This window comes from Candoia aspera, chromosome 5, assembly GCF_035149785.1.
Source record: "Candoia aspera isolate rCanAsp1 chromosome 5, rCanAsp1.hap2, whole genome shotgun sequence".
NCBI lineage: Eukaryota > Metazoa > Chordata > Lepidosauria > Squamata > Boidae > Candoia > Candoia aspera.
Window position 1 is genome coordinate 85736051 of NC_086157.1, and position 27975 is coordinate 85764025.

Consider the following 27975-nt stretch of genomic DNA (forward strand, 5'->3'; position numbering starts at 1 on the left):
GAGACAGAGCTAATTTCTCTCCCTGGGCAGAGCCCCGTTCTTTCTTCCCACCCCTTGGCTTCTACTCGCACAGGCACGCTCGCTTGCTCACTCTTCCTCTCTGCTGCCTCCTCGCCACCCCTGTCCTTGTTTTCCCGGCTTTGGGGAGAGCGTCCACTCGACCAAGGGAGCCAGAGATACAAGCATACATCTCTCTCCCTCTCTTCCCCTCTCTCTCTCTCTGTCTCTCCTGACAAGGATTATTCTGGGGTTCGCGCCCCTGTGAGGGTAGGACGCTAGTCCGCCATACAGAAGATCTTCGCTTTTCCGCCCAGCGCCTGCCGGCAGTTTAGGAGCCGCAAACATCCGTACTCTGGATTAGTGGCGGGCACCGAGTGATCTCGGAGGGACAAGCGGAATCCCCCCTTTTCCTCGTCGTCTTTTTCCCTGCGTAGCTCTTGCTAAGGCGATAGAAGGTTGCTCCTGATTCATGGCTCGCGGGAAAGCCAAAGAAGGGGATGGCAACTGGAAGAAATTCATCTGGAACTCGGAGAAGAAGGAATTTCTAGGGAGGACCGGAGGCAGTTGGTGTGAGTATCTTCCTAGTCGCGGCTTGTCTCTTACTCGGTTGTGCTCCGTTAAAATCCAGGCGCACGGACTGGAGGCGATTTGCCTGTGCCCCTGTGTGCGTGGCGTTTATTGACTGCGTGGGAGGGGAAAGTCCTCCGTCTCGCGTGCCTGCAGGTTTCGCAAGATCGTCGGTCTGAGCACCTGGCTCGCGGCAGCCGCTTTCCTTACCAGGCTGGCAGGGCAGGGATGCCGTCGCCGGGTGTAAATCTTGCGGATCACTTTTCTTCTTCGGGCGGCTGGCTCGCTTCCCCCGCTCCCCTCCCATCTCTCGCGCCGTCGGGTTTAAAAATACACACCAAGCTTCCTCCTTGCCAGCTTTCAAAAAATCAAACGACCAGGGCGCCGTATGGGAGGCGAGAGAGAAATGAGCAACGGTCTTGTGCCGCCAGCGAGACTTTCCAGTATGGCAGTGCCTTTCAGGAACTATGACAAACCTGGGAGGGCTCGTGGTTATTTTTAAGCCTCAGATGTGTGAGTCAACATGCCAATGCCCACCCCCCGCCAAACCAAGGCTAACACCAACCATGCTTAGCATGTTGCACGAACTATTGTGTGAACACTGCCGTCATTTGCTGCTTTGATTTCTTTTTGCGGAATTGCCTCAGTGGTGTTGCTATGGCAGGCTTTCCTGAGGGAAACCTGCGACTCCGATTGCCTCTCTGCTTTTCTGAACCCTGGGCCCTCCAGATGTGATGCCAACATCCCCAGGCAGGTGATCAGAAGTGACATTCAGAATATTTGGAGGGCCTTGTGGCTGGGGGAGGCTGGCTGCTTTGTCACCTTGGCAGAGTGGACTTTCATCTCTGTGCTACAGCCTGTTGCCTCTGCACAAGAACCAGCAGAGCAGCCTCCTTTTTGTTTTCCTTTTTCCTTCCTCTCCTTCCCAGCCACCTGAAAAGGTCACACTGAAGGGCATTGATACACACGAACGAATGCATCATCGTGACTGCGGGCAGGGCAGAGCAGAGCAGAGCGGGTGGGTGCCATGAGAGAGGGGGCGCCCTGCTCCCCCCCTTCTGCTCCTTGTCAGCACAGCAGCCACTGCGGCTGCCTTTGCCTTGCTCAGGAAGGGCACCATGCGGGAAAAGGACATACCAGTGAAGGGGCCTGGTGCTTCCTTTTGATCCTCTAAAATGGCCACTAGAAACCTTGGGAACCTGGGACAGAGAGAAAGCTTGGACTGCTTTCTAGCCCATCAGCTGCAAAGGGTTAATAATGCATCAGAGCTCAAGGTTAGTCAAGGTGATGCCTTCTGAGCAAAGAGGTAATTGCAGACTTGTTTGGGATCCCTGGGGAAACAGAGTGACTGCTGTCAAGGAGAATCCTGAGTTGATCTAAGGGAGGACCTTTTGGAGGGACCAACATCTCTGGGAAATCTGACTTGCTGGCTGTTCCACACACCTTTACTGAGGGAGGGAGGCCTAAGGAGCTGCAGAGGTAGGAGAATGAGACAGAGAGAAAGGTCAGGTTGGAAAGCTAAAGGAAGTTTAGAAATAATAAAGTCCTTGAAGGCTGTCTCTTAGCAACTAAACCTAACTTGAATGAGAGGAAGGTTCAGAGCATGCGCAGGCAAAAACTATTTAATTTTCTACCTTTCCTCTCTACCACCCATCTCATTTGCTGCTTGGTTTAGGCATCCTTGCCCCAACCCCAGCGCTAGGAGTGAGGCCCTGTTCATGACTCTATGTTGCACAAGCCAGCTCAAATGCAAAAGTCATTGTAGATTTTCAAAGACTTACTATCCAATGGGTCCCCCTACTCCCCGTCACCTTTGACAGTTTGTAAAATGGTATTAACTTGTAGCAGTATAACAGAACAGGTGCTGTTGTCTTTCCTTGCCTCCCAGGCTTTATTTTGAACAGGCTTTTTGTGCCAGCCAAGAAGCACTAAATGCAATTTATTTTCTAGTCCTTTCCGAGGGAAAAAGTCTGACAAATTCCATGTGGATTGTGCAGAGTACAATCAGGGCCTTTTACATTAATGTGTGCTAGATATGACTGCCCTTGAAGGAAAGGATAGGTTGCCCTTGAATCTCATCCTACCACTGCTGGAGTTTGAATCTTCAGTGTCTCCGTGGATCCCTGCAGAGTATTGTATCTAGAACTTTCTATTCTCTTCTAAAGTTTTGTGCAAATTAGAAACATCAACTATACTCAGAGCAACAAATAGTTCTAAGGAGGAAAAAATGTTTGTGATGAATGAGAATGGTTCTATGAAATAAGAGTTTAGAGAGGAGAGAGAAAAATGTTAAGGTGCATTTCAAAATAATTCACGTATTAGTTTAAGAGTTCTGGTTAGAGAGCTGCTTCCAGCTGCAGTTGTTGACCCAATGCCATTTCTTGGTTGAATCTAACCAATGTCATCTTAGAAGTGGCATTTCCAAAGTTTTCAGGCTTAAATCCTTGAATCTGCATAGAGGACAGATCCAAATGGTTTGGATTACTACTCTCATCATCCCAGACCAACGTATTTATGGCACAGTTCTGACTAGATTGATGTGGGTTGTAGTCCAATTAATCTGAGGGAACTGGACTGTCACTGAAATACCTTTAGAGATAAGGTGCCCAGTTACTGAGGGGACAGTAAAATGTCCCTTACATCCCTTTCAGAATAGCTAGACCAATGGAGGATCCTACCTTTGTACTAGTTAGTATACTGTTCCGTTGTTTTAAAAATGCTAAATCTCTGTGTGTTTTCTTTCTAGAAAAGATTTCTTCTGTAGCATAGGGAAGACAGTGGACCTTGAGGTTGTGGGTTACTATTAAGATCCTGATTAGGAATGTCATTTAAACACATGCCCACTGCCCTTCCATATACCCCACCCATAGCACCCTGCTGTCAGCAGGTTTTCTCTAGTTCATTTCAACAGCACCTCCTATGACTGGAAAAAATGCTCAAATCTCTCTGACGTCACAGTTATTTGCCTACTGCTGCCTGGTTACTAAAGAGTGTGTTAAGCCCAGGAGTGCCAAAACTATTGTGCTGCTGGTCTCTCTGGATTACTTTCATTTCTGCCTTCATTTGGTGGAAAAAGACCTTATTTTAATAGGACTTATCTCTTGCCCCGATCTGCCAGTAAAAGGAGAAACCTTTCTGTATTTGTATTACTTATCTCTGCTCCCTTTGCAGTCATTCTGTATGAATGTTGGTTCAAAAGATCACTGCTTTTACAATATAATTTGTAGCTTGACCGCCCCTTTTCATATTGAAAAGTTGGGTTGCTAGTAGGTTTGCACTGTGAGGCTTTAGTACAGCATGTAACACTGCTGCTAATCAGTTGAGATAATCCCTGTAAACTAAAAACTGATAAAACCAGATTTCAAAAACTGCAGTTCCTTGAAGCAGTACTGCAAATAAAGTTTTATACCTCTTCCATGGAGAACAGCAGTGACCCCCCTTCTCTTTTATACTCTTATAGTATTTGGGCATTAATCTGGCTGATTACAACTTGGTGTAGCCCAGTTGGGTGACTGGTATGAAATGGGTGACTTTCTTAATAGATTATATAAAAGCAAAGTATGAGGAAGCTGTTGAGAACTGAATCTGCATAAGAGGATCTGAGTTCAAATAAATGCTGGAGAAGAGACTTTAAAATCTTGGAAACGTGGAGTTTAATCAAGATAACTATTATAGTGAGTTGTGTTTTTATGCAACTTCAGACATGGATATAATTCCAAAAGCACACTTGAAGGTTCCTATGTAAGAAACCTTCAGAATCATATGCATAGTTTCTGGATCCATCTGTAACAAAATGGGCTGTGATTTGAATGTGATTAATGTCCACAGTTGTCTCCTATTCATTTATTTATTGGATTTATATCCTGCCTTCTGTATAGAGGCTCAAGTGCTCTGTCCTCCTATGTTTCTGCACAACAGCAACCCCGTGAGATAGGGTGGACTGAGCAGGGCTGCAACCGGGGTGGCGGGGGGAGAGGGCAAGCGGGGCATGTGCCCTGGGCACCGCGCTGGGGGTGGCGCCAAAATGGGCGCGGAATCCATATTTGCCACAGGTGACACAGAGCCTAGTTGCGGGCCTGAGACTGAGAGAGAATGACTGGCCAGTCACTCAGTAAGCTTCCTGGATCTCCCCACTCCTGATCCAACACCCTAACCACTATATCGCCTTGTTACCATATTACGGGGCTATATCCCTTATAGTAGTCCAATTTTGGAGCATAAGCCATTGACACTGAGTTTGGTAATAGAAGGAGTTATGTTGAAGCTGGGAATTCACTGCTCCTGTATCCCATTAAGGACAAAAATTCAACAAGGCATCATTCCACTTCTAACAATATCAGCCAGTCTTCCCCAACATGATGCTTTTTAGGTATATTGGATTATAATTCTCAGAACCTGCAGCAAGCAAGTCTGTTCTAAGTAAATATATTTAGAATTGCAGTTTCTATGAGAAGCATATACTCATACGGGTAGTCCTCGACTTATGACCATTCATTTAGTGACCATTTGAAGTTACAATGGCGCTAAAAAAAGTGACTTACAACCAGTCCTCGCACTTACGACCATCACTGTGTCCCTGTGGTTACATGATCAAAACTCTTCACTTATGTGATCACCATTTGCAACCTTCCCAGCCGGCTTCTGACAAGCAATGTCAGTGGGGAACCGCTTGATTCACTTAACAATTGCTGCAAAAAATGTTGTAAAATTGGGTGTGGTCACATGATGCCTCGCTTAATGAGGACCAGTTTGGTCTAGTGGTTAAGGCAGTGGGCTAGAAACTAGAAGACTTTGAGTTCTAGTCCCACCTTAGGCATGAAAGCTGTCTGGGTGGCCTTGGGCCAGTCACTCTCTCTCAGCCCAACTCACCTCCCAGGATTGCTGTTGTAGGGAAAAGAGGAGGAGGAAGGAGTATTAGGTATGTCTGCCACCTTGAGTTATTTATAAAAATAATAAAGGGAGAATAAAAATTAAATAAATAATAAATAAATAAATAATGACTGCACCACTTAATGACAATTTCTTTGGTCCCTACTGTGGTCATAAGTTGAATACTACCTGTAACTCACAACTTTAAAAAATTATTCTGTTCTGATCTGATCTCTTATTTTAGATGCCATTGCTTCAGTTTACTATCCTTCCTTCATAGATACTGGATTTAATGTTGACATTAATGTGACTTGTACTAGTAATCTTGAAAAACTGCTGTGTATTCTAATGGCCTATTAACACTTTGAATGGATCAAAAAAAATTAATCCGTTGTCCTTATTAGTTGTATTTGTTCTCTCTTGCCACAGTTAAGATCCTCCTCTTCTATGTGATCTTCTATGGCTGCCTGGCAGGCATCTTCATTGGGACCATTCAAGTCATGCTGCTCACTGTCAGCAAATTCCAGCCCAAGTATCAGGACCGAATAGCACTCCCAGGTAACTATGGGGTTGGCTGGGTAGGCTAATTATGTGCTCCATTGCAGTGGGGTGGATATGGGTTTGCCTTTGGGGCTATGCTGGGTTGTAGAGATAGGCAATCACCTTTTAACTGCCTCTTTCAAAATTTTTCTGTCATTCTGTATTGAGAGACAGAAAAAAAAAATCATTTTTTTTGAACTGCTAAAACAATCTTCCCCAAACTTTTCTTGTATAGATGTATTGGACTACAATCCTATCATGGTCATATTGATGGGAATTATGGGAGCTGAAGTCCAATATGTTTGAAGCATATCAAGTTGGGGAGGGCTGGAATAAGGTCAGGCAGATTATTTAGCAGTCAAGTAGCAAACCTGGAAATGTTATATTACCTTCTGCATCATAAGGTAAGTTATCCTTCCAGTTCTACATTTTCATCTCTCATATTATTATCTAATTCATTCCCAGCCAACGTTTTAAACAGCATTATGTTGTCACAGTTAAGAAATATATGAATGACTTCGTTTCAACAGATAATTACAACCTTATTGTCCCTCCTCCCTCTTAGATGTTACATAAGTCCTTTCAGCCCTTCATTTAATCGATATCTTTCTTAATCTTCAAATCCATAAATTATCAGTTCATTTCCATATAAGGTTTCCAGTCTTTCAGAAAAGTTTTTGTTGTTTTTTTACTCTGACAAAACAGGTCAGTTTTGCCATTTCTGCAAGTCCTGACATTTTCACAGTCCATTCCTCCACTGTGGAAATTTCTTTATACTTCCATTGTTGTGCATACAATAATCCTGCTGCACTTACCATATACAAAACCAATCTACCATGAATTTCTTTCCTAGCATTTGCTTCCTCAAATTGTGTATTTTTTTTAATAAAAACCAAGTTCCTTCTATAGACATCATCTTCCTGCTCCTCATTTCTGAAATCAGTTTCTATCCAGGTTTCTAACCATATTAAGCAGAGGAAGAATAATTCCGTTGCTTTATCTGTGGAAAGAAAAGGGCATATTTTCAAAACTCAGTAGTTGCACAACTCTAAAGTGGCAGCGGGGTAGCTTGTTCTTCCTCACTGCAGCATCCTGAAAAAATGAGAGATATCAAATTGTTCCTTTGTTTATAATTTGCCCAGTTCCTGTATTTTTCCATTTTAATCACTTTCCACTGGTGAAATAAGATAGAAGATTGCCCGGAAGCTGGTCAGTTACTCTTACCCAGCTCTACAGGACCATCCGGGAAAGTTTGTCTTTCTCTTTTCCAGAGCTACTTCTGTTCTGGCATTCCCCAGATATATCTAATTATATCCGTCTGAATATCTGTTTGGTGCGGCTCAGTTAATTTAAAAAAATACGTAATGTAAGGAAATTTATGATTAGGAATCATTTTCCCATTGTCCCTTTATTTATTTATTTTCTATCCCGCCTTTATTATTTTTATAAATAACTCAAGGCAGAGAACATACCTAATACTCCTTCCTCCTCCTATTTTCCCCACAACAACAACCCTGTGAGGTGGGTTGGGCTGAGAGAGGAACCGGCCCAAGGTCACCCAGCCGGCTTTCATGCCTAAGGCGGGACTGGAACTCATGATCTCCTGGATTCTAGCCCAGCAATGCCTAAATGGCAGAAACTGGCAGTGATGTCAGGCCCACTCCCTTCTTGCTGCACTACTCTGATTGTGGGAAGTTTTCTACCTGCTTGGCAGAGTGAAGGAGATGGCAACAGAGAAAGAGAGTGCCTGGAATGATTGACATATCTACAAATTGAGACAATGGATTTGGGTAGGGAGTTTCAACAGAAGCAAAATAAGGATTTATCATGTAGATAGCCAATTGAACAGTAACATTGGTTTGTGATGACATATGCAGAGGTGAATGGCTGTTTAAACCAGCAGTGCGAAATGACTTGGAATAACAATCGGTCTCTACTAAAATGCCCTCAGCATTTCCTTTCATCTGTCACTACTAGAATGTAATGGAGAAAGACAGGAAGGAAGATATAGAAAACAATTTACGCAGGAACCTATGTTACAAAAAGGAAAGGGATGTCTTCACACAACTTTTAAAAATTATTTGTACCTTCTGGGTATAGTGTAGATTTGTTCAGGAGTGGCTTGATCATCACCTTTAAAAAAAAGTTGTGGACAACATATTGCATTAATGAAGGACAGGGAGAAAAGAGGGTAATAGATGTTTGATATATAAACAGTATCTATTCTAGAAAATGCTGAGTTTAGGGTATTTATCAGATTTTAAGTTGTGATGGAATATCTGGCAGACCCTCCGAACACAGAGGAAGGAACTGGATCATTATTACAGAAAAGATTCCTTAGTCCAGAGATGGAGGAAAGCTTGAGAAAGAAACTCAGTAAATCTGCCTTAATCATGCTACGTATAAGTTCATATGGAGATTTGCTCTGGCAGGCTTTCAAGAAAGATTCTCTTACATTACTGTACTAGCAATAATGATCATTCCAGAAGTCCAGGTGGTTCTTCTTTTCAGACTCTGCCAGCCTTAAAGGACTTGACAGGCTGACATAAAGTCCTCAAATTTGAAAAAAGCCAGAAATAAATGAGGAAAGAAAGCCTTTCGGTTGAATCCAATATAGGCATGCTTAGCAGAGTCATGCCTCATCTTCCCCATTGATTTCAATGGGTTTCTGTCAAATTTGACTAAATTCAGGTCAAGTCTATTGAGTTGAACAGTCTAGAATAGACTAGAATAGAATAGAATAGCTTTTATTGTCATTTCACTATACATCAAAGTGTACATTAAAATGAAATTTTGTTACAATTCGCTCAGCAATAAAATAAAAATACCCTAATTACTATAATATGTATATACATTCTTTAGCCATTCCACTCCTCTAATCTTGATCCCTAATAAATATCAGCCCTATACCCAGCATGTGTACCCATAGAGTGAAAAGGGGTTATTAAGAGTTCAGGAGTCTAATAGCCCAGGAAACAAAACTATTATCTAATCTAGCTGTTCTACACTGAATGCAGCGGAACCTTTTCCCAGAGGGTAACAAGGAATGCAACAGCATTGCATGAAGGAAAAGCTGTTATGTCACTGGACTTTGAAATCAGCTCCGATTCCAATTCAATATATAAGACTTGTTGCTATGTAATACATTGGGTTATTGTGTGAACCACCAAAGCTTCAATGAAAGTGTCTGCTTGAAACATATGGATTTTAATGTAAGCTGCACAAACTGCCCAGAGTTGCTGTGAATTAGGCAGCATAAAAATTTAATTAATAATAATAATAATAATAATAATAAACATCTGGAAGAGATGTTTCAGGGGACTTCCAGGGGAGAAATGGCAAACTGAAGATGGCTCCACTTGACAACCACAGCAGAATAAAGAGCCAGCAAATAGACCGGCTCTTCGTAATTCTTCTCCAGAGAAGGAGAGGACTTGAGATCGCCCATGCATGCTCCATACAGTTGTTCCTTATGAGGAGTCTGCAAGACAGTGGTGTGTGGCAGTTTACAGTTCTGGGAGTCGAGAGAATAGCCATCTTTTTGCTCAAACCATGGTCAGTGCCTTTAAAAATGACTCTGTGTTCGCATACTTCCATTTCTAATCACTTTTGGAAATTGCTTGTTAACTGCTTTTCAGCTATTAGGAACCTTTGGATCAACAAGTTTTACTGCATCGGGTGAGTTTCCTTCAATCCTTAGCAAAAGAAGTTTTAAATACAAGTTTAAGGATTAATTTTTTTTTCTTTTGGAATAAATAGTAAAAGGCGGGGGGGGGGGGGTAGAACTTTGATTTTGGAAAGTTACAAACAGACTAAGGGTCCAGATGGATTTGAATTAATTGGAATTAATTATAAGAATCCTTCCCATGGAAAAATGCTTTTGTTTTGAGTTCTCTTAAAAAATACATGATAGGATGAGACTGAAGATTGGACACTAGAGAAAACCAGAATGAAATAAAGATTACAATTAAAGAAGAACACTTAAATTTGACTTACTAATACAGAATGGAGAAAAATATTTTAACATTGAACATATTGAAGGATATTTTTGAATAACAGATCCAGAAGTTAATTTTAAGAGTGTCTGCCTCTATAGACTGTGTTTAAAGGATGTTATGGAACAAGTTTTACTGGACAAGACTGAGACTGATCTGAAAGTGGATTTAAAATGACAAGCTACAAGAATGATATGGAAAAAGATGCTACACTGGACATACAAAAGAAACCAGCTGATGTCTTAATAATTAAAAGGGATATACAAATAACAAACTGAAAGAGTAAGCTGGATAATTTTCCTATATTGGATTTACGAAAGAGACTTGCTAAAGCTTTGAAGAATTTTGTGAGAAGGGATAAAGAAAAAAAATGAAAAGAAAATAAGTTCTAGGACATTATTTGAAGGGACTAAAGATCAAGATTGTTAAAAGTAAAAGAAAGGAATATTAAGTTGGTTTATTTGATCAAGGTTAAAATAGATATGTTGTTATCTCTGGTAACCCTTAATTAGCAAAAGTCTATTAGCAAATCAAGACTGAAACAATGATGCTTTAAGTATTTGTTTATATATAAGAGAAGGGATATGGGATGAAGAGATCATTTGCTGTATTTTAAGAGAAGGTGATAAGTTACTAAAATTGTTTATACTTGTTGTGATGAAGGGAGAAGTCATTTCTTTCTTTTCTTTTTCTCTACTATATTCTTTTTTTCTTTCTTTTCTGCACTTTCTATTTTTTCTGTTTATTCTTTATCTTTTTTTTAGTTTGTATTAGTTTGTATTTTTTATTGTAATTTTTAATAAAAAATTACTATTTAAAAAAGAAGAAGAGGTGTTTCACAATGCACAGGAGCATGAATGCAATCCCTTTCAATCACTAGTTAAAGCAGTTAGATCTCTTTCCAGGATCATGCAACTGCCCTTGGGACGCTTCAGCTGCAAATACATGAGTCTGTAAAATGATGCAGCTGCTTTAATGAGTCACAGAGAGGTCATCCCATGTGTTCCAAATCAAATTCAAAGCATCACCCTAGGTTGCACTGTCTGTCAAACTGCACCTCAGTTAAGATGATAACTTGGCTAGTGGCCATTTTCCAAGACACTTCAAAACTTCCTGGAAATATTTCCAATATGCATATGTGGCTGTTATAGCTTATGGATAGACTCAACATTTCCATAGCATTGATTACTTGGCTCAGATTATATTATACAAAAGGTCAGTGCCAGTTGCCCTTAAGAGGGACACAAGTGGCAGATGGAGGAGGATCCTCTACTTGTATTTCATCAAAGCTCATTAAGACTCATTGCAAAGGCAGGACTCTGATACAATTATCAAAATCTATGAATGTGATTCCTGGAAAATATTCCAGGTAGAAAATCTTCAGTGTATTAATTTATATCTGTATAAACCTACTTTGCATAACTACAACTAATACATCTGAATGTTTTTCAATATCTAGCACTAATCTGTACTAATTGTTTAAAGAAGTCATGTATCTCTTTGTGCTGTTATATATCCCGTTTTTGAAAAAAGCATTCCTTTTGATACATTTGGTAAGAAATCTAAATTGAAGATTGTCAAAATCCAGCAGAGTTAGGCTTGAATTATATATGAGCTGTAGTCAATATCTGCGGGCCCATTAATTGGAAGGTAATGCCATATTTATCACTCAGCCAGGTTAAAATGCCAACTGCAGAGGCAAAAATAAAAATGTAAAAACTTACTTAGTTGTGCTACCCTCACCAGATATAGCCATTTAACATTTTCTTTCAGTTTTAGAGCATAATTGTTCAAAACATCTTGCATGACTTCATTACTTTTTGTACTGAATCACATGTAAATAAATGCAAAAATCAACATAAATTAACATCCTAAATTTGGATTGTTTTCTATTTATATCCTGAGTTCATTCTAGGAGTTGAAGATGGAAAAAATGCTCCACTACCTCAACTTTGGTAGGAGCCTCGTGTGGCGTAGAGTGGTAGGTGGCAGTATTGCAACCGAAACTCTTCCCGCAACCCGAGTTCGATCCCAGCGGAAGCTGGATTCTCGGGTAGCCAGCTCAGGTCGACTCAGCCTTCCGAGGTCGGTAAAATGAGCGCCCAGCTTGCTGGAGAAGGTGATGACTGGGGAAGGCAATGGCAAACCACCCCGCTATAGTCTGCCAAGAAAATGTCATAAAAACAGTGTCCCTCCAAAGGGTCAGACATGACTCTGTGCTTGCACAGGGAACCTTTCACCTTCACCACCTCAACTTTATATTCACAACAGCATTCTGAGGTGAATTAGGCTAAGAGATTGTCTAAAGTGGTCCAGAGAGACTAGTGAACTTCATAGTTGAGTGGAACTTGAACATGTGTCTTCATAATCTTTGTGTAATTCTATAACTGCTATGGCTGAGTTTTGAGTATTACAGGTTAGTTTGGAAAGATGAACAATATCATCACTTAACGCCCTGTGTAAGTAGTAGGCATACTTGGGTCTGGGGCAAAATACACACACTTTGGCAGGGTTTACCATGGTGGATGCCTTTCCTACTACCCTAAGTTCCACTTCTACAAAGGAGGCTGCACCAACAGTCATCTCGACTCTTGTAGTTTTTTGCAGCAAGCTGGCTTTCTATATTTTTTTAATTGTGTGAAAAACCATTCTGGGGCAGGAAGCCTGGTGGAGACACTAAAGGAGATGTCTATGGGCATGCTCTTGCTCTTGGCCTTCCACTCACCCAAGTGGAATAACCTTATGGCAATACTTTGAAGGCTCAGCTCTGGCTCATTACAAAGAAAACTACAAGAGTCAAGATTACTTTGTCTGGTGAGGGTAGCACAACTAAGTAAGCGTTTACATTTTTACGTGGTAGCCTCCTTTTTGTAAATGCCTCTGGGCCATAAATGGACCCTGTGTCTTGTTGGTGGCTGCAATTTACTAATTTGTTTGTAATCAGTGATATCTATAACAAACCAGGATGATTTTAAAAAGTGATAATGTCATCAGGCTAATACCGCCACTATGTACTTGTGTCCTAATGTCTGACACGAGTATGTATGTTACGATGTTTGTATGATAAGATCAATAAGCGTGCCCCCGCTGCCCCCCATGGATAACCATGCTTGGTTTTCCATCCTCCTAGAAAAAAAGAGAAAGTTAAACAGGGGTGGTAGGGAAGGGTTAGCAAATAGCACATTGGTAAATTGATGTTACATGTGGTTTTATCCCTATGGTAGCTATTTAATGAATACAACAGAAATTGTACTTGTTTTTATATTCTGTATAGTACATTCAAATGGTATTTGAGACTATTAGTAATAATTGTCTTGACAAAATATACAGTCATATATTATAGTCACTGATACTGTAAAGTTTACAGTATCAACACTCATGAAAGGAAATAATATTCAAGACAGAATTTAGTTTTCTTATAATATCTACACTCATGTTTATAAGTTCTAAGTTAAACTTACAGTACTCACCAAAATGATATAAAGCATAATTTTATTAACTCTCCTCAAGATAGTATGGATAGTTAGTAGCCCACCAATCTTGAAATGTGATTGGTTTGGACATAGGAGCTTAATTTTGCAGTAGTGTCTAAATTCTAAGTCTCCATTCACAGAGAGATAAGCTTTATCACATTCAGTGATTACAAAGATTGTTGTGTTCCATCAGAGATGTGGTCTGCTGCATTACAAAATTTTTAAACACTCTAGAATTTCGACTTTCTTTCACCTGATGTTTCCTGATCTTTTTTTCTTTTTTTTTAGTCTAATCTGTTTCAGGTTTTGATGTGGAGCAAGTAAATAGTCTGGTAAAATACTGTACTAAATAAAAGAATTAGAGTTAATTCAATCAGGACTAACTGGTTCCTTTGATATTTGTGGGATTAAGTATCATTCACTTGGTCCGTTGCACATCAGTGGTAGCCATACAATTAATTTCCGTGTTACCTGCAACCTTCCCCAACCTGTAGCTCTCCATATGTTTTAGACTACAACTCCCATCAATGCCAGATGTTCAAGGATATCAAGATTACTGACCTAAGTGTTTGTTGCTGTAATTTTCTATTTTAAAGATATTATTTACTTATGGATTTTTATATCAAATTTTTTAGTAATGTTATCTGGATTTAGTATTATAATTTGCTATTATAAACTGTTTTGGGAGGATTTTTCCTAGAAAAGTGACCTAAAAATGTTTGTCTTATGATTTTCATTAACTAATCTATTGTACTCATACAGTTACCTACAGCTTGTATCTACTCTCTATTTGGAATCAATCCATTCATGCTTGTGACCATTGCATTTATTAATAGATTTACCCATTGGAAGCTTTTCACTTGGCTGTATCTGTGACTCATATGGTTCTTGAAACCACTGGAAAGAGAAATACTCTAAACCAGAGATGAAACTCAGGGACTACCCATCAGTTCCTTATTCTAACACATGCATATAGAAGTTGTCATGTTCGACTACAGCCCCCTGGGGGTGTTTCATCCAGAGAGAAGGAGGAGTCTTTTGTTAGTGAGAACAAAAGGCCACCCCATCTGAGAAATTTTCTTTAATTATGTGGGGCTTCAAGCATAGAGTGTGCCTTACACACTCTGTTGTGTAAGCTGCCAGCTTCAATCATATGGAGACTAATTCAGGCAAGACTCACAGGAAATATGTAATAATATGTTTTTAATTTCCCCTGAAATAGTCTTACAATTTGGAGCAGTCAGTGTTTGTGTGTGTGTGTAAATGTATATATTGATTTGCACTGATTTGAATGAGCTATTAGCACAATATTTATTTCCTGAATTCCTTCTCAGCATTAGGGTAACTTTCTCATCCTGTTTCCTGACCACATGCTCATCCCGCATTGTTGGCTTAAGGTTACAGAGAAGGGCAGGGCTGCTGGAAGGAGTTATTCTTGTTTGCCCTTTAGTGAGAACCAAAGGAGAATGGTTTCTTTTGTAGAGGTAGCCATGTAATGCAAACTTTTGGAAGGTAAGAAATGAAGAACAACTAAGTTGCTAAGTTTTACTGTAAGATCACCTGAGGCAAATAAATTATACATGACTATTCTTCTATGTTGTCAGGATTTTGTCAAGCACTCAATTTGTGCAGATATAATCCGTTGGTAGCAAAGCATAAGTGCTATGGTAATGTGCAAACATGGAATGAATATTTTTACATCAAAAACAGCTGCCCCAGTCTTGGCATTATATTAAATATGCTATGTCAGTGTTTCTCAACCGTGGCAAATTTAAGACGTGTGGACTTTGACTCCCAGAATTCCCCAGCCAGCATGTTGAGAACATGTCGAGAACTACATGTTGAGAACATGTAAAAAAAGAAAGTAACAGCTGAGTGACAGAGCCGGCAATAATATTTTTAACTATCTGCTATAGCCTTTTGGCTACCATTACTGTAATCTCCCAGGTATAAGGACTGTCTGTTTCTAGTGGGAAAAGCTGCTGTTTAGTCACCCATTGGTCTGCTTAGCACAGTATTAGTATTAGCTCAGTGAAGTATGCGGATGATACAGCAGTGGTGGGTCTTATCAGGGATGACAATGACTGGGCTTATAGAGAGGAGGTGAAGAGTTTGGTGGATTGGTGTAATATAAATAACCTGGTTCTAAATGTTGAAAAAACCAGGGAGCTTATCATCGACTTTAGAAAGAACCGGCCCAGCCATACATCACTCTTTATTAATGACATAGCTGTGGACTCAGCTAGTAGCTTCAGGTATCTGGGGGTACAGATAAGGAACAGTCTGACTTGGTCTCTTAATACTGCATCTTTGGTAAAATGAGCACAGCAGCATCTGTATTTTTTGCGCTGGATGAGGAAGGCACATCTTCCACCTCCCATCCTTCTTACTTTCCATAGAGGCAATATAGAGAGTGTATTGGCCAGTTGTATTTCTATCTGGTTTGGAGGTTGTAGTGCCTCGGATAAGAAGTCTGTGCAGCAGAGAAGTTAATTGGGATCTCACTTCCTCTCATTCAGGACATGGCGCATACATGCTGTCTGTCCAGAGCCCAAAATATTGTTAGTGGCCCCTTCCATCCCCACTATGGCTTGTTCTCCTTGTTGCCCTCTGGGAAAAGGTTCGCCTGCATCCGATGTAGAACAGTTAGATTAGGCAACAGTTTTGTCCCCTTGGCTATTAGGCTTCTGGACTCTCAATAATCCCTTCTCACTCCATGGGTGCACGTGCTGGGTGTAGGACTGATATTTATTAGGGATCAAGATTAGAGGAGTGGAATGGGCAAAGAATGTATATTATGTATTGTAGTAATTATAGTAATCTTATTTTATTGCTTGAGCCAATTGCAACAAAATTTCATTTTAATGTACATTTTGGTGTATAGTGAAATGACAATAAAAGTTTTCTCATCTCATCTCATCTCATCTTATCATCTTATCTCACCTTACCTTACCTTACCTTACCTTATCATCTTATCTTATCATGTAGATTACCTGGTGGTGACCCTCTGTGTAGGAGTTTTTCCAGAGTTACCTGGAAATGAACCTGGGATTTTTTGCAAAATATATTCTTTATCATGTAACTGTAGCCATGTACATTTCATTAATTTAATTTACATTTAAATTAAATTTAATTACACATACAAACTGCCCAGTACTAATAAGAGTTCTGAAAGATGAATCAGTTTTCTTAGACTGATGCTCATCCCTCCCTCCCTCCCTCCCTCCCTCCCTCCCTCCCTCCCTGTATAAATATTCAGAAAGTTTGCGGATGTGGGAGGGAGAAGACAAAGGCATCCTCCTTCAAGCTTCTGACTCAAAATGACAGGATTTGTAGCCCAACACTCCAGGAGGACACATTTTGGGAATGGCTAGGATAAGGCAACCCCTTCTATTCTGAAAATGAAACCACTTTTGTCCTCCATGTATGTCCCCCAATATTGAATGGTAAAAACAATACAGGATATGATATCATTGACTTCAAAATTATGTTGCCTTCTATTCAGTACACTGGTTGCTGCCTGGAGGGGCAGGGGTTAATGAAATGTTTAATCTGATATTGTAATGCATGGTTTATTGTAAAATATCCATGGCGAGTTTGAAAGGAGGTACAGTTATAATTATGGTGCTCTCCATAGGCAAGATAATTGGGGCAACCTTTTTTGGGTGGGGGTGCCTTCGAGTCAGTGTTGACTCCTGGCAACTGCCTGGAGAGGTCCCTGCAGTTTTCCTGGCAAGGTTTTGCAGAAGTAGTTTGCCATTGCCTCCTTCCTAGGACTGAGAAAGAGTGACTGGCCCAAGATGATCCAGCTGGCTTTGTGCCCAAGGCAGGGCTAGAACTCATGGTCTCCCCAGTTTCTAGCCTGATGCCTTAACCACTACACTAAACTGGCTTTCAATCTTTGCTTTACATGGGAGAAAAAATTGCCTTGATTTTTCTTCCCTTAATGCAATGAGTACAGATTTAGCTAAAGAGGCTAAATCTGTATTTATTATATTATATTACAAGAAAAAGGAGAATATAAAGCAGCCTTCTCCAGTCTGGTGTCATTCATATATATTGCATATACAACTCTCATAAGCTCCGGCCCTGGGAATAATGGGAGTTGTACTCCAACACATGGGGAATGAGTAAAACAAGCATGAAAAGAGTAAGCAGGATAGATTAATCCCTGAATGGAGCCACACACATGGTGTTTTTCCCCTCCCCAAATGGGAGCCAAGAGTCCCAGACAATACAGAGCATCCTGTGGACTGACAGATTGCACTGGACAAACAATACTACCTTTGTATCTGGCCACGACCCGAGTTCTATCCCAGCGGAAGCTGGATTCTCTCTGGGTAGCCGGCTCAGGTCAACTCAGCCTTCCACCCTTCCGAGGTCGGTAAAATGAGTACCAGCTGGCTGGGGAAGGTGACGGCTGGGGAAGGCAATGGCAGACCACCCCGCTATAGTCTGCCAAGAAAACGTAGCGAAAGCGGTGTCCCCCCAAAGGGTCAGGCATGACTCGGTGCTTGCACAGGGGACCTTTCACCTTTTTTTTTTCACCACCCAAAACAATGCAATCCATGAGGCTGTCTAAGTTTAGCCTCCCCCTCCCCTCCAGCTGTCCAGGTGCTTTCATTGGTCACAGGTTTGCATGCACTTGACATGCCAAACCCTGAGTTGCAATAGATGCCCTCTGAGCTGGAATGATGAATCAGTTCCTTTGCAAAAATGCCGTTTGGAGGCAGCCACTACACTAGCAGCAATGCACAAATCACCCCCTGCTCCCTCCCATAGTTCCAAAGAAATTAGCCATTAAAAGGAAAGATATACACAGAGAGAAATAATATGTAAGAAAAGGTAGCCAGAGGATCCTTTTTCACTGTGTGCTGGAATTTCAATTCAAACTAACTTTCATTGCCAGTTGGTGATGAACATTTTAGTATTCTGAATAGACAGATTTGGCTGGGACAGGATGGGAGCTATGTTGTGAGTGTACTGAAGTGCTAGGGGCTGAAATACCATTAGCTTTTGAACAACATGAGCAGGATTAGAAGGCAGTCATCTTGGTAATAAACTAAATAATTTTACTGAAAGTCCCTAGGATTGAATCAGATGTTAGTGGCATGGGAAGCTGTTTCTAAAGCACTATTTCTATCCTATGCTCTACTAAATAGCATTTGCACTTTTATATCAAACTAAATGCTTTAGGGGAATGTATACAGACACTTGGGAAAGTGAGAAACTGGGAAACTGAAATTCATAATTGGTTTACTCCTCCATGTGTCTGAAGCTTTGGATGTTAGCAAAAGCTGGCTAACTGTAGTATCTGAAACTGTTTGGAGACAATCTGAGAAGTCATTGATGTACTAACCATTTTCCAGCATGTAAAATATGCTACTATTTGGAACCTACAATGTTGTTGCCATGGATTATAATTTGAACTACAACACTGTTTACTGTTGTATCATCTAAATCTCTTAGAATATCTGTAGAGTGATTCTTCACACATACAGGTAGTCCTCGCTCATCATCATCATCATCATCATCATCATGTTTATATTCTTCCATAATCCTTTTGATAATGCTTCCTTTCCCCCACTCAAACCCCAGTCCATTAGTTGCTGAACTTCATGCTTTATTTGCAGATGTTTTCAATGTTGGGATGCATGTAGAAAAGGATGGGGTTATCAGATGCCTATATTCATAGAGAGACTTCAGTTCTAAAAAAATAAGATGTAAAAAACTTCACATGCAACATTTTTAAAATAAATTTTATTCAAAGTTTTACAAAGAACATAAAAACTAACACAAACTAATATAGAGTAAAAGAAGCGAAGGAAGAAAAAAAGGAAGAAAGAGAAAGGACAGAAAAAGAGAACAAAAAGAAATAGAAGCAGCTTCTGATTTCTTCTGCAGCAAATATAAGTACAATTACAAAATTAGCTCTTAGTCTATGGTTACAAAACAAGCTCACTTTTTTCTGTTGTCCAGTTCTTTTCCAATCATCAAAACCACAAATCATGAGTGCATTTTTTTTCCATTTTATGCAAAAAGTCTATAAGGTGTTTCCAGTCAGCCATAAATGTAGATATTGTTTCTTCCCTAATCAAAAAAGTTAACTTAGCCATCTCCGCAGGTTCCATCATTTTCACCAGCCATTCCTCTGTTGTGGGTAGTGTTGAACCTTTCCACTTTTGAGCATATAATAGTCTTGCTGCAGTTATCATATATAAAAACAAAATTCCATGACTTTTTTCTAGTTGCCTGTCCATTAGTCCCAAAAGAAAAGTCTCTGGTTTCAGTTATACTTTAACCTTTAATATCCTCTGGATTAATGTATGTATTTGTATCAATTTTTTTAGCTTTTTTACATGTCTACCAAACATGGTAAAATGTCCCTTCATGTTGTTCGCACTTCCAGCAAAGATTTGAAGTACCTTTGTACATTCTAGACAGTTTCTTTGGTGACAAATACCAACAATACATCATTTTATAAAAATTCTCTTTAAGGCTAGAACATAAGGTAAATTTCAATCCTTTCAACCACATATTTTCCCACTGAACCATTTGTATATTATAGCCAAAGTTTTTAGCCCATTTTATCATACATTTGTTCACTTCTTCTGTCTCATATTTCAACAAAAGTTTATACATAGCAATAACATGATCATCATTAGTACACAATTCTATTTCAAACTCAGTCTTACTTAGTTCAAAACCATAAAATATTTTATCCACTTTAAACCTTTGTGATAATTGTACATAAGAAAACCATTGACAAGGATATTCTTCTACATGCAACATTTCCCATATATACAGCAACCTAGTCCAAATGCAAAGAATATTATGCCTCTTTTCAAGATTTCCTTTTGTATAAGGACATTTGCTTGAAGCATCACACACATTTCTGAATCATAGGCTATGTGGTCAGAATGTCTGTGCCAGAACTTTGTGGCCAGGAACAAAAAAAGGAGTTTTGCTAAGGGAGAAGAGCAGCAAGTAGATTTAAACACTGTGGATCATCATGACTTCCTGGTTATCAATCAGTTGATAGCAGAGGGTTTTCATCTTCTCCCCTGAAGTCTTCTTCACTGTTCTTGGAAATGCTTGATTTCCACAAGCCCTATTAGTTGGTTTATCTTCCTGTAAGTTAACTGCTATTTTCCTTTTCCTTCCAGGATTGACAAATGTTCCCCAAGTCCTTAAAATGGAGATTTCTTTCAACCCTTCTGATCCAAACTCATACAAGCCATACACAAGCCTACTTGCGAATTTCTTGAAGGATTATGAGATGGATAAACAACAAGAAGTTGCATTTGAGAATTGTGGTGGTGAGTAGATTTGATTATGTTTGTACACATTTTTATTTTTTTTTATATGATCCATCAGAAAGTTTGTTGATGGTCTTAAAGCTAGCAGTCTCTTGTATATCTAATATCCCAAGGGTGGCCTTGGACAGGCTTCTTTGTAAAGAGACAAGGTTCCTATAATCTTCAAGCTGCTTATTTCTATATGCAATCATTTTTAAACATACTCAGATTGAGCAAAATGTATGATCAGTAGGATTGTATGTTGTGGTACCTGTGTGTGTTCTGATGTAATCACTGTCAAAATTATACTATACTACTTAGAGGTATAGCAGTGATGCAAAACTGTAAAATACTTATTATACTCTTATTCTGATTAAAAATAAAGTAGGGGAGGAAATTTGTTGCTCTCTGGATCTTAAGGCAATAAGCACTACATGTTAATTTTTAAAAAACATGTTGACTAAAATATATATAAGTAATATTGACCCCTTCTTCTCTCTCCCCTGATCCACACCATCAGATGAACCCCTTCCTCCTAAAAACAGAGGACTCTTTGATGGCTCACCAGGTGCCCTGCCATCTTGCAAATTCTTTCGCAGTTGGCTGGGAAATTGCTCTGGGGTAGAAGATCCTACTTTTGGTTACCAAGATGGCAAGCCATGTGTCATCATCAAACTCAACAGAGTTCTGGGATTTGTACCTAAGGCAAGTATTGTTTTTCTTTTCATAAGGTATGAGATAAAAGTGGGTAACATGATTTCATAGGGAAATGGTGTTTGTTTCAGCTTGGACAAGTTTGCTTCTCCCTATCTCCCAATGGAGAACTGTTCACCTACTGTTCATCCAGTGAAGTGATAAGTAATACAGTCCTGGAAGAACTCAGAAATTTTGACACATAAAATGGTGGTGATTGTATACAGTATTTTCACTGATCATTCTAATAACAAAAAAAGCAGTGAAATTCCTCTGGAAATACCTGTACCCATATTCTTGTTTGGATCTTTACAAAAATTCCGCAAATTTTAATATGTGCTCTAATGCAACCAAATATTCTGATACTCAGTTAAAACAGAATCAGTAGATATTGAGAAGGGAGGAAAAGATTATTTCATCCTTAGGCCATGTAAAGACATTGGGTTGGATCCAGATATAGCCTTGGACTATTATTTTTATCATCTCCTACCAGAATGTTCTGCATGGGGTGATGAAAATTGTAATCCAGAATAGGAAGGAGGCTGAAATAAGATATTGAAAATATTTAACAAGGCCAGTTCTGGGTTTCTCTGTTGTGGCTTTCCTCTTTTCCCAGCTGAACCCTTCAATAGTACATGGTTCAAATGGTGCTTCCTGATGAGGCATTTTTGTCTCACTGCACTGTACTGTTCTCAGAATTTTAAACCAGTTCTGGAGATCTGCTTCCATTTGTAATGCTTTTATATATTTCAACTGCTGCTTATCATATTTTAATTTTAAAAAACCCTGTTAAGTTGGAGAAATATATTGCATATAATGAGGTTGAATCAATACTGCTGGAAGCAATATACTGGTGTAGGCCTTCACAGCTGGTTATCTGTTGGGCAGTGTTGGGCTTCAGGGTTTAGTGACTGTGGTGTAGAGAACAGATTTCCTGGTGTTTTGCTGGCAACTGTGGCTGGCCTCTTCAGAGACAAGGTGGTCTGCTGCACAGACCACCTTGCCACTGAAGACACCAGTCATAGTTACTCTGGAAACATCAGGAGATCTGTTGTCTTGATCACAGTCACTAAACCCTGAAGCCCAGCACTGCCCAGCTGCTGGGAGCTGTTCAGCTAAAACTACCTTTAGTTTTGACACTTGATTTATGGTTTCTTCAAATGCCCTAGCCTCCTACCTCACTTCTCTCAGGCAGAAGTGAGAGCTACCCACACAGAACAGAGAACGGCAAGTTTGTCCACAGAATAGCAGTGATTAGGGAGCAGCAAGCACAGCAGTTGTAGTTTTGCTGAATGTAAATTCAGAATTACACTAATGAATTATGCTATTTTTTTTTCTTTTCTTGCCTTCGGGGATCATGTGTGTGTGGATGTGATATATTTGCAAACTATATAGTATATTAGTTTTACACACGAACACACACACACAAACACACTTATCTCTATATACCTTTCTCTTTAACCTCATATAGATTTCTTTTTCTTTTTCTTTTCCTTTCCTTTCCTTTCCAAGGCTGCCCTGCTTCTGTTCCAAACTGATAGGCAATTAATTAACCAACTGCTATTAGAGAATATAATATATGGGAAATAAACATATTGAAAATAGGAGTTATTTATTAGCAGCAGTTTGGAAGTTTGTTGAAACCTTTTTGAAATGTGTTTCTTTTCCTCAGCCTCTACCAAATGATTCCATCCCATCCGAGCTGCTGGCAAAATATAATCCCAATGTCATTCCCATTCTTTGCACTGCTAAGGTAAAATAGTTAATTCTGTTACTGGAATGTGTTGTCTATCGGATCTGTCTTAAAGATTATCCTGGAACTGTTTGTTCAAAATACTAGTACTAGCTAGGATCAGGCATTGGGATCACATCTGCTATTAGTGCTTAAAAGACTGTGGTGGCTCCTGACTCATGCCTAAGCCCATGTCATATACTCATTCTTAACTTTGGAACCCTTCTTGAGTTGGAACTGAGGTAAGAAAGAACTATTGCTTTCACATTAACCTTCATAGGCATTATGGTAATTGTCATATAACAGCTGCAATCCAACACAACTGGAGGCTACCATGTTGCCTAGTTCTAGGATGTTCTCCCCTGGATGCATGCACCATTTAAGGCACAGAAGCCATAAAAAGTCATTTCCTGTAGCAATTATCAGATACAAGGAATATTGTCTCTAGGAAGGTAGTCCTCGCTCAATGACTATTTGTTCAGCAACTGGCACTTTTGTTCACAGAATAGCAGTGATTAGGGAGCAGCAAACGCAGCAGTTGTACAACAGCACTGAACAAATGGTAGTTATGACCGGTCCTTGAAGTTACAGCCATTGCAGTGCCCCTGCAGTCACATCATCAAAATTTGGGTGCTTGCCAGCCTGCCCACATTTAGGACCACAGTGTGTGCTTCAATTTCCCCACCCACCTATTCCCCCCCATCTCTGCCCTTTTGGCTGCCCTGCACTCTGCTGCCTACCCCTGCTGCCCCTGCCACCCACACCTGACCTTCAACATCTTCTTCCTCCCACTGCTTAGAAGGTGTGCCTCATCAGCAGTGGGAAGAAGATGATGGCAAAGGTCAGCTAGGGTGTTGGGGAGCAGCTGGGCAGGTGGCAGCAGCAGAATGCAGGATGGCCAAAAGGGCAGAGATGGGGGGAAATAGGCGAATGGGAGGAGTTGAAGTGGAGGCAAGTGCAGCAGGACAGGAGAAGTGTGAGGTCCTCACCTAATGACCACAACCTGACTACTGGAAGTGCCATCGCTAAGCAGTGCAGTCACGTGATGTTTCACCTAACAACTGCTTGCTTAGCAATGGAAATTCCGGTCCCAATTAGGCCTGTTAAGCGAGGACTACCTCTAGGAATCTATTTTTCTACCTTTTTGAAACGAGGCATTTTCTTTATCTCAGCCTTTTGATAGTTTGGTTGATGCATACGCTTATTTAAAGATGCTATCTTCTTTATAGATTGACCGCATCTTGTTTTAATGCCAAGTTATCCTGGTAAAAGAACTAGCATAAAATAAAAGTAAAATCCTACATAAAAGCATTGGTGCATACAAGAGAGGAATCAAACAGAGTAGGCATGCTTTGCAAATTGGAAAAATCATCTCTACTCATCCTACTGAAATGAATGGGAGTTGCTGTGCAGAAATATTTGAGGGCTCTCCTCTTCATTCTGCATAAGGATAACTCTCAATTGACTACCTTCTGTTGTTTGCTTTTAGAGTTACAAAGTAATGTCACTTTGTACCGAAATAAAAAAGGTATTATTTCTTCTTCAAGAAGAGTCTATGGATAAAAATTTAATTTGTTTTCCTAAATAGAGGAATGATATCAGAAGGGGTAACAACTTTCATTATAAGCAAGTCCTTTTCAGTAGAAACCAAACCAAGATATAATCACTTTCTCACTCCCATGACCAAAAAGACTTGAAAAGAAATGATTAAACAGTCTGACAATCTCCCTCATGCAGAAAAGAATGGGGAAAAGTGCTGAAAGGAGATTACAGACTGTTGGGTGGCCTGGAGAATTCACAAGGCAACCATGAAAACAAACAGCATGAAGTCTTTTGTGAATACTATTTATCAGGGGCTTGCAATGCTCAGGTTTGATCCCAAAGAGGTGCTTCAGAGTCCATGGGAGAGCAAAAGTAGTACCTCTGTACAAATCTTTAAATAGCTGTGGTGCCTTGGGAGAAGGTGCAACTGCTTTAAGATGTTGCAGACAGTGCCAGTTTTTTGCTTCTTTATGCTCCAAAACTCCTTTCAGAGAGTGAAGCCAAAGAACTCAGCCTTATTAGTTATGAATTCTTTTTGTAAGGTTAGAATGCTAACCCAACTGAAGCTCCATCAGTATCTCTGTGGCAAATCTAAATTAAAGGCTTTAAATTTGCGAAAGAGAACTATGAATGGCTACTATCAGAATGGTTATCCACAATTTCCAGCATTAGATTTTACCTTGCCAATGAAAACTTTGGGGAACAACAGCCAGAGAGAGCTGCTGCCAACATGATGTACTTACAGGTTTCCTAGAAGCTTATGGCTAGCCACTGGGAAGCAGAATGATGGTTAAGGCTTTGATCTACCTAGCAGTTTCTTCTCATGCTTACATTACAGGTTCATATATTTTAGTAGCAGTGTGCAGAATGTTTTGCATTTGAACAATTTTGAAGTTGAAAGTTACAGATGGGAGTAAAAGCAACAGCCCTCCCCCATTGTTTGTCCTAGAACCTGGTTTTTAGAGACATATTGCCTGTGAAGCTGGAAATTTCATTTAGTTAATGACTGCTAGTTTTTGAAAGATTTATTCTGCATAGTTCTTCAAATTCCTTTTGAAATTAACCCACATTCTAACGACAAATTCATTCACTGAATGCAGGGAAAGAAGGAACAGGCTCTTACTTTTGGTTCTATGGGTAGCCAGATTCAAAGTCAGCATAAACTGGTCTTTCTTCGGGTACTTTGAAGTTAATCTCCTAGCCACATATGCCTCCTAGGAGTTCAAGTCCAATCATTCCAGAAGGAATCAGATTGTGGGAGGCTAGGAAGTATAAATTGATAGGGCTGTATGTGCACAATCAAAAACTAAGTTGTATTTTATGATTATATATTCTAGGTTTAATGGTCTTATAGGAGACCATCTATGTCACATTGGGAAGCTTCTGTATTTACACTGATTGTGGTTCTGGATTTATGCTAATTGTTAGTCTAAAAAATCTGGAACAGAGACTCTAATGGCACAAAAAGTTCTCCACATGTTAGTTGCAGGCAGACATTCAGTTTGGTATGTGGTCTTGAAGGAGGGAGGGAGAGTAGAAGTTTCTCACCTTTTTGCATCACTCATGTTATTGTAATATAACCACACTCTAAGGCAATTACGGTTGATGGAGACACGACTATTTTCATTGCTTAAACTCACTAACGGGTATCGGAAAGATGCATACATGGAGTAACTTTGTGATGTTCACTATAACAGAGAAAGTTGATTTTTTAAAGAATGTTTCGTTTGTTTCTTCAGAAAACAGATGAAGTTAACAAAATTGGCCCTGTGGAATACTATGGCCTACATGGCTTTGGTGGCTTTCCTCTACAATACTACCCCTATTATGGCAAGACTCTTCAGAAGGAATACCTTCAGCCCCTTGTAGCAGTACAGTTCACCAACCTGACTATTGATATGGAGCTGCGTATCGAGTGCAAGGCCTATGCTCAAAATATTAAGTACAGTGACAAAGATCGTTTCCAGGGACGTTTTGATATGAGAATTGAGATAAAAAGCAGCTGATCACAAGCACAATTTGTTTCTTCTTTTTTCCTCTTAGCCATTAAAAGTATAAAAAGAGACAAAAAACTACTAGTCTTGAACAAAACTCATACATATGGGACCTACACATAATCTATATGCTTTACACTAGCTTTTTGCATTTAAATAGATTAGAATGTAAACCTAAAAGTGTAGCAATAGTGACAAAGATATTTATTCTACTGTAAATGATGAAAAACAGAATTGAGCCTTGGGACGTGCCCATTTCTACTGTAAATTATGATTCCGTAACTGACTTGTAGTAAGCAGTGTTTCTGCCCCCTAAGTATTGCTGCCATGTGAATTTTATTTAGTGTACAGTACTTTAGGTGCATTACTCTGGTCATTTTTCAAGCCATGTATTATTGTACCTGTTTTCTACTTTCCGTGAGCACAGATTTGCTGTACAAGGTGTAAATACTCAGTGGGATTAAAACTGGCACAGTACTTTTTGTTTTTCATTTTGTTTTCAAAAGGTAAAGGCCCATCTGTGATTATTCAATAGCACTCCATGAAGCTTCCCCCAACCCCCATCCCCCAGTAGTCTACTAAATTTAGTGTGGTGGCAGGGAAAAATTGCTTTAACTTTGAAACAAAGCTATGGAGAGTAGGTGATCATGTACTGTGCTTTGAAGCGATTGGTGTCTTTTTCTTTCCCCTTCATCCTACTATGTTTTGGAATTGTATGAGAGACCTATGTCAGCCTATTACTCTCAGCAGTGATAGGAATAATTATTTTGCTTTGTATATTTTCTTCTTTTCCTGTGAGAAGCATCACGTGCTGTGGTGCTGTCTTTATTGAATGTTTTAACCATTTTCATGGTGGAAGAATTTTATATTTATGCAGTTGTATAATTTTTTTTCTGCAAGAAAAAGGTGTAACGTATAAAAATAAACCAAAGCCACATGTCTGAAAATAAATCTTTATTTTGAACTTTGAGAAGCAATGCAGTTACCCCATCAATTGGTGTTAAATGTTGTCTACAGTGCAAAACTCCATGTTCTAATGTATGTAACAGCCAGGGGTTCAGTGCTCTTGTTGGCCTTGTATTTCATTCAGGTTAAACACTGGACAATAAATGAACAAACATACATTTCCCATTCTGCAGTTTGTTTTTTCTATGCGGTTTTGCTCCACAGTGCTCTATTAGTTGTCTAAGATACTGAAGAAGTACTGGACCTGCAAAAGAAGCCAAAGCAGTACAAGGTAATTTTAGAGGATATGACATTTTGATAGAATCA

General features: G+C 39.7%; 2 protein-coding genes across 4 annotated transcripts in view; one reads left to right on the forward strand and one right to left on the reverse strand.

Moving 5' to 3' along the window:
• Positions 1 to 27837, forward strand: ATP1B1 (ATPase Na+/K+ transporting subunit beta 1). Its single transcript, XM_063305656.1, has 6 exons — positions 1 to 569; positions 5866 to 5994; positions 20611 to 20763; positions 21263 to 21447; positions 23108 to 23188; positions 26449 to 27837. The coding sequence occupies exons 1-6, from the start codon at positions 470 to 472 to the stop codon at positions 26713 to 26715; spliced, it is 915 nt and encodes a 304-aa protein (XP_063161726.1). The 5' UTR covers positions 1 to 469; the 3' UTR covers positions 26716 to 27837.
• The window catches only part of NME7 (NME/NM23 family member 7), a 94197-nt gene continuing 93864 nt past the window's right edge, over positions 27643 to 27975 (reverse strand). For all 3 annotated transcript variants that reach the window (XM_063305652.1, XM_063305653.1, XM_063305651.1), the window contains exon 12: positions 27643 to 27913. In XM_063305652.1, coding sequence (XP_063161722.1) covers positions 27881 to 27913 — 33 coding nt within the window. In that variant the 3' untranslated portion in view covers positions 27643 to 27880. The remainder of the gene's footprint in view (positions 27914 to 27975) is intronic.

Bases quoted from the DNA above. Each gene is read 5' to 3' on its own strand.
- ATP1B1 (XM_063305656.1), top strand. From the start codon at position 470: ATGGCTCGCGGGAAAGCCAAAGAAGGGGATGGCAACTGGAAGAAATTC. The intron at 5,995-20,610 runs GTAACTATGGGG...TTTTCCTTCCAG, and splicing joins GGACCGAATAGCACTCCCAG to GATTGACAAATGTTCCCCAA. The intron at 23,189-26,448 runs GTAAAATAGTTA...TTGTTTCTTCAG, and splicing joins CCATTCTTTGCACTGCTAAG to AAAACAGATGAAGTTAACAA.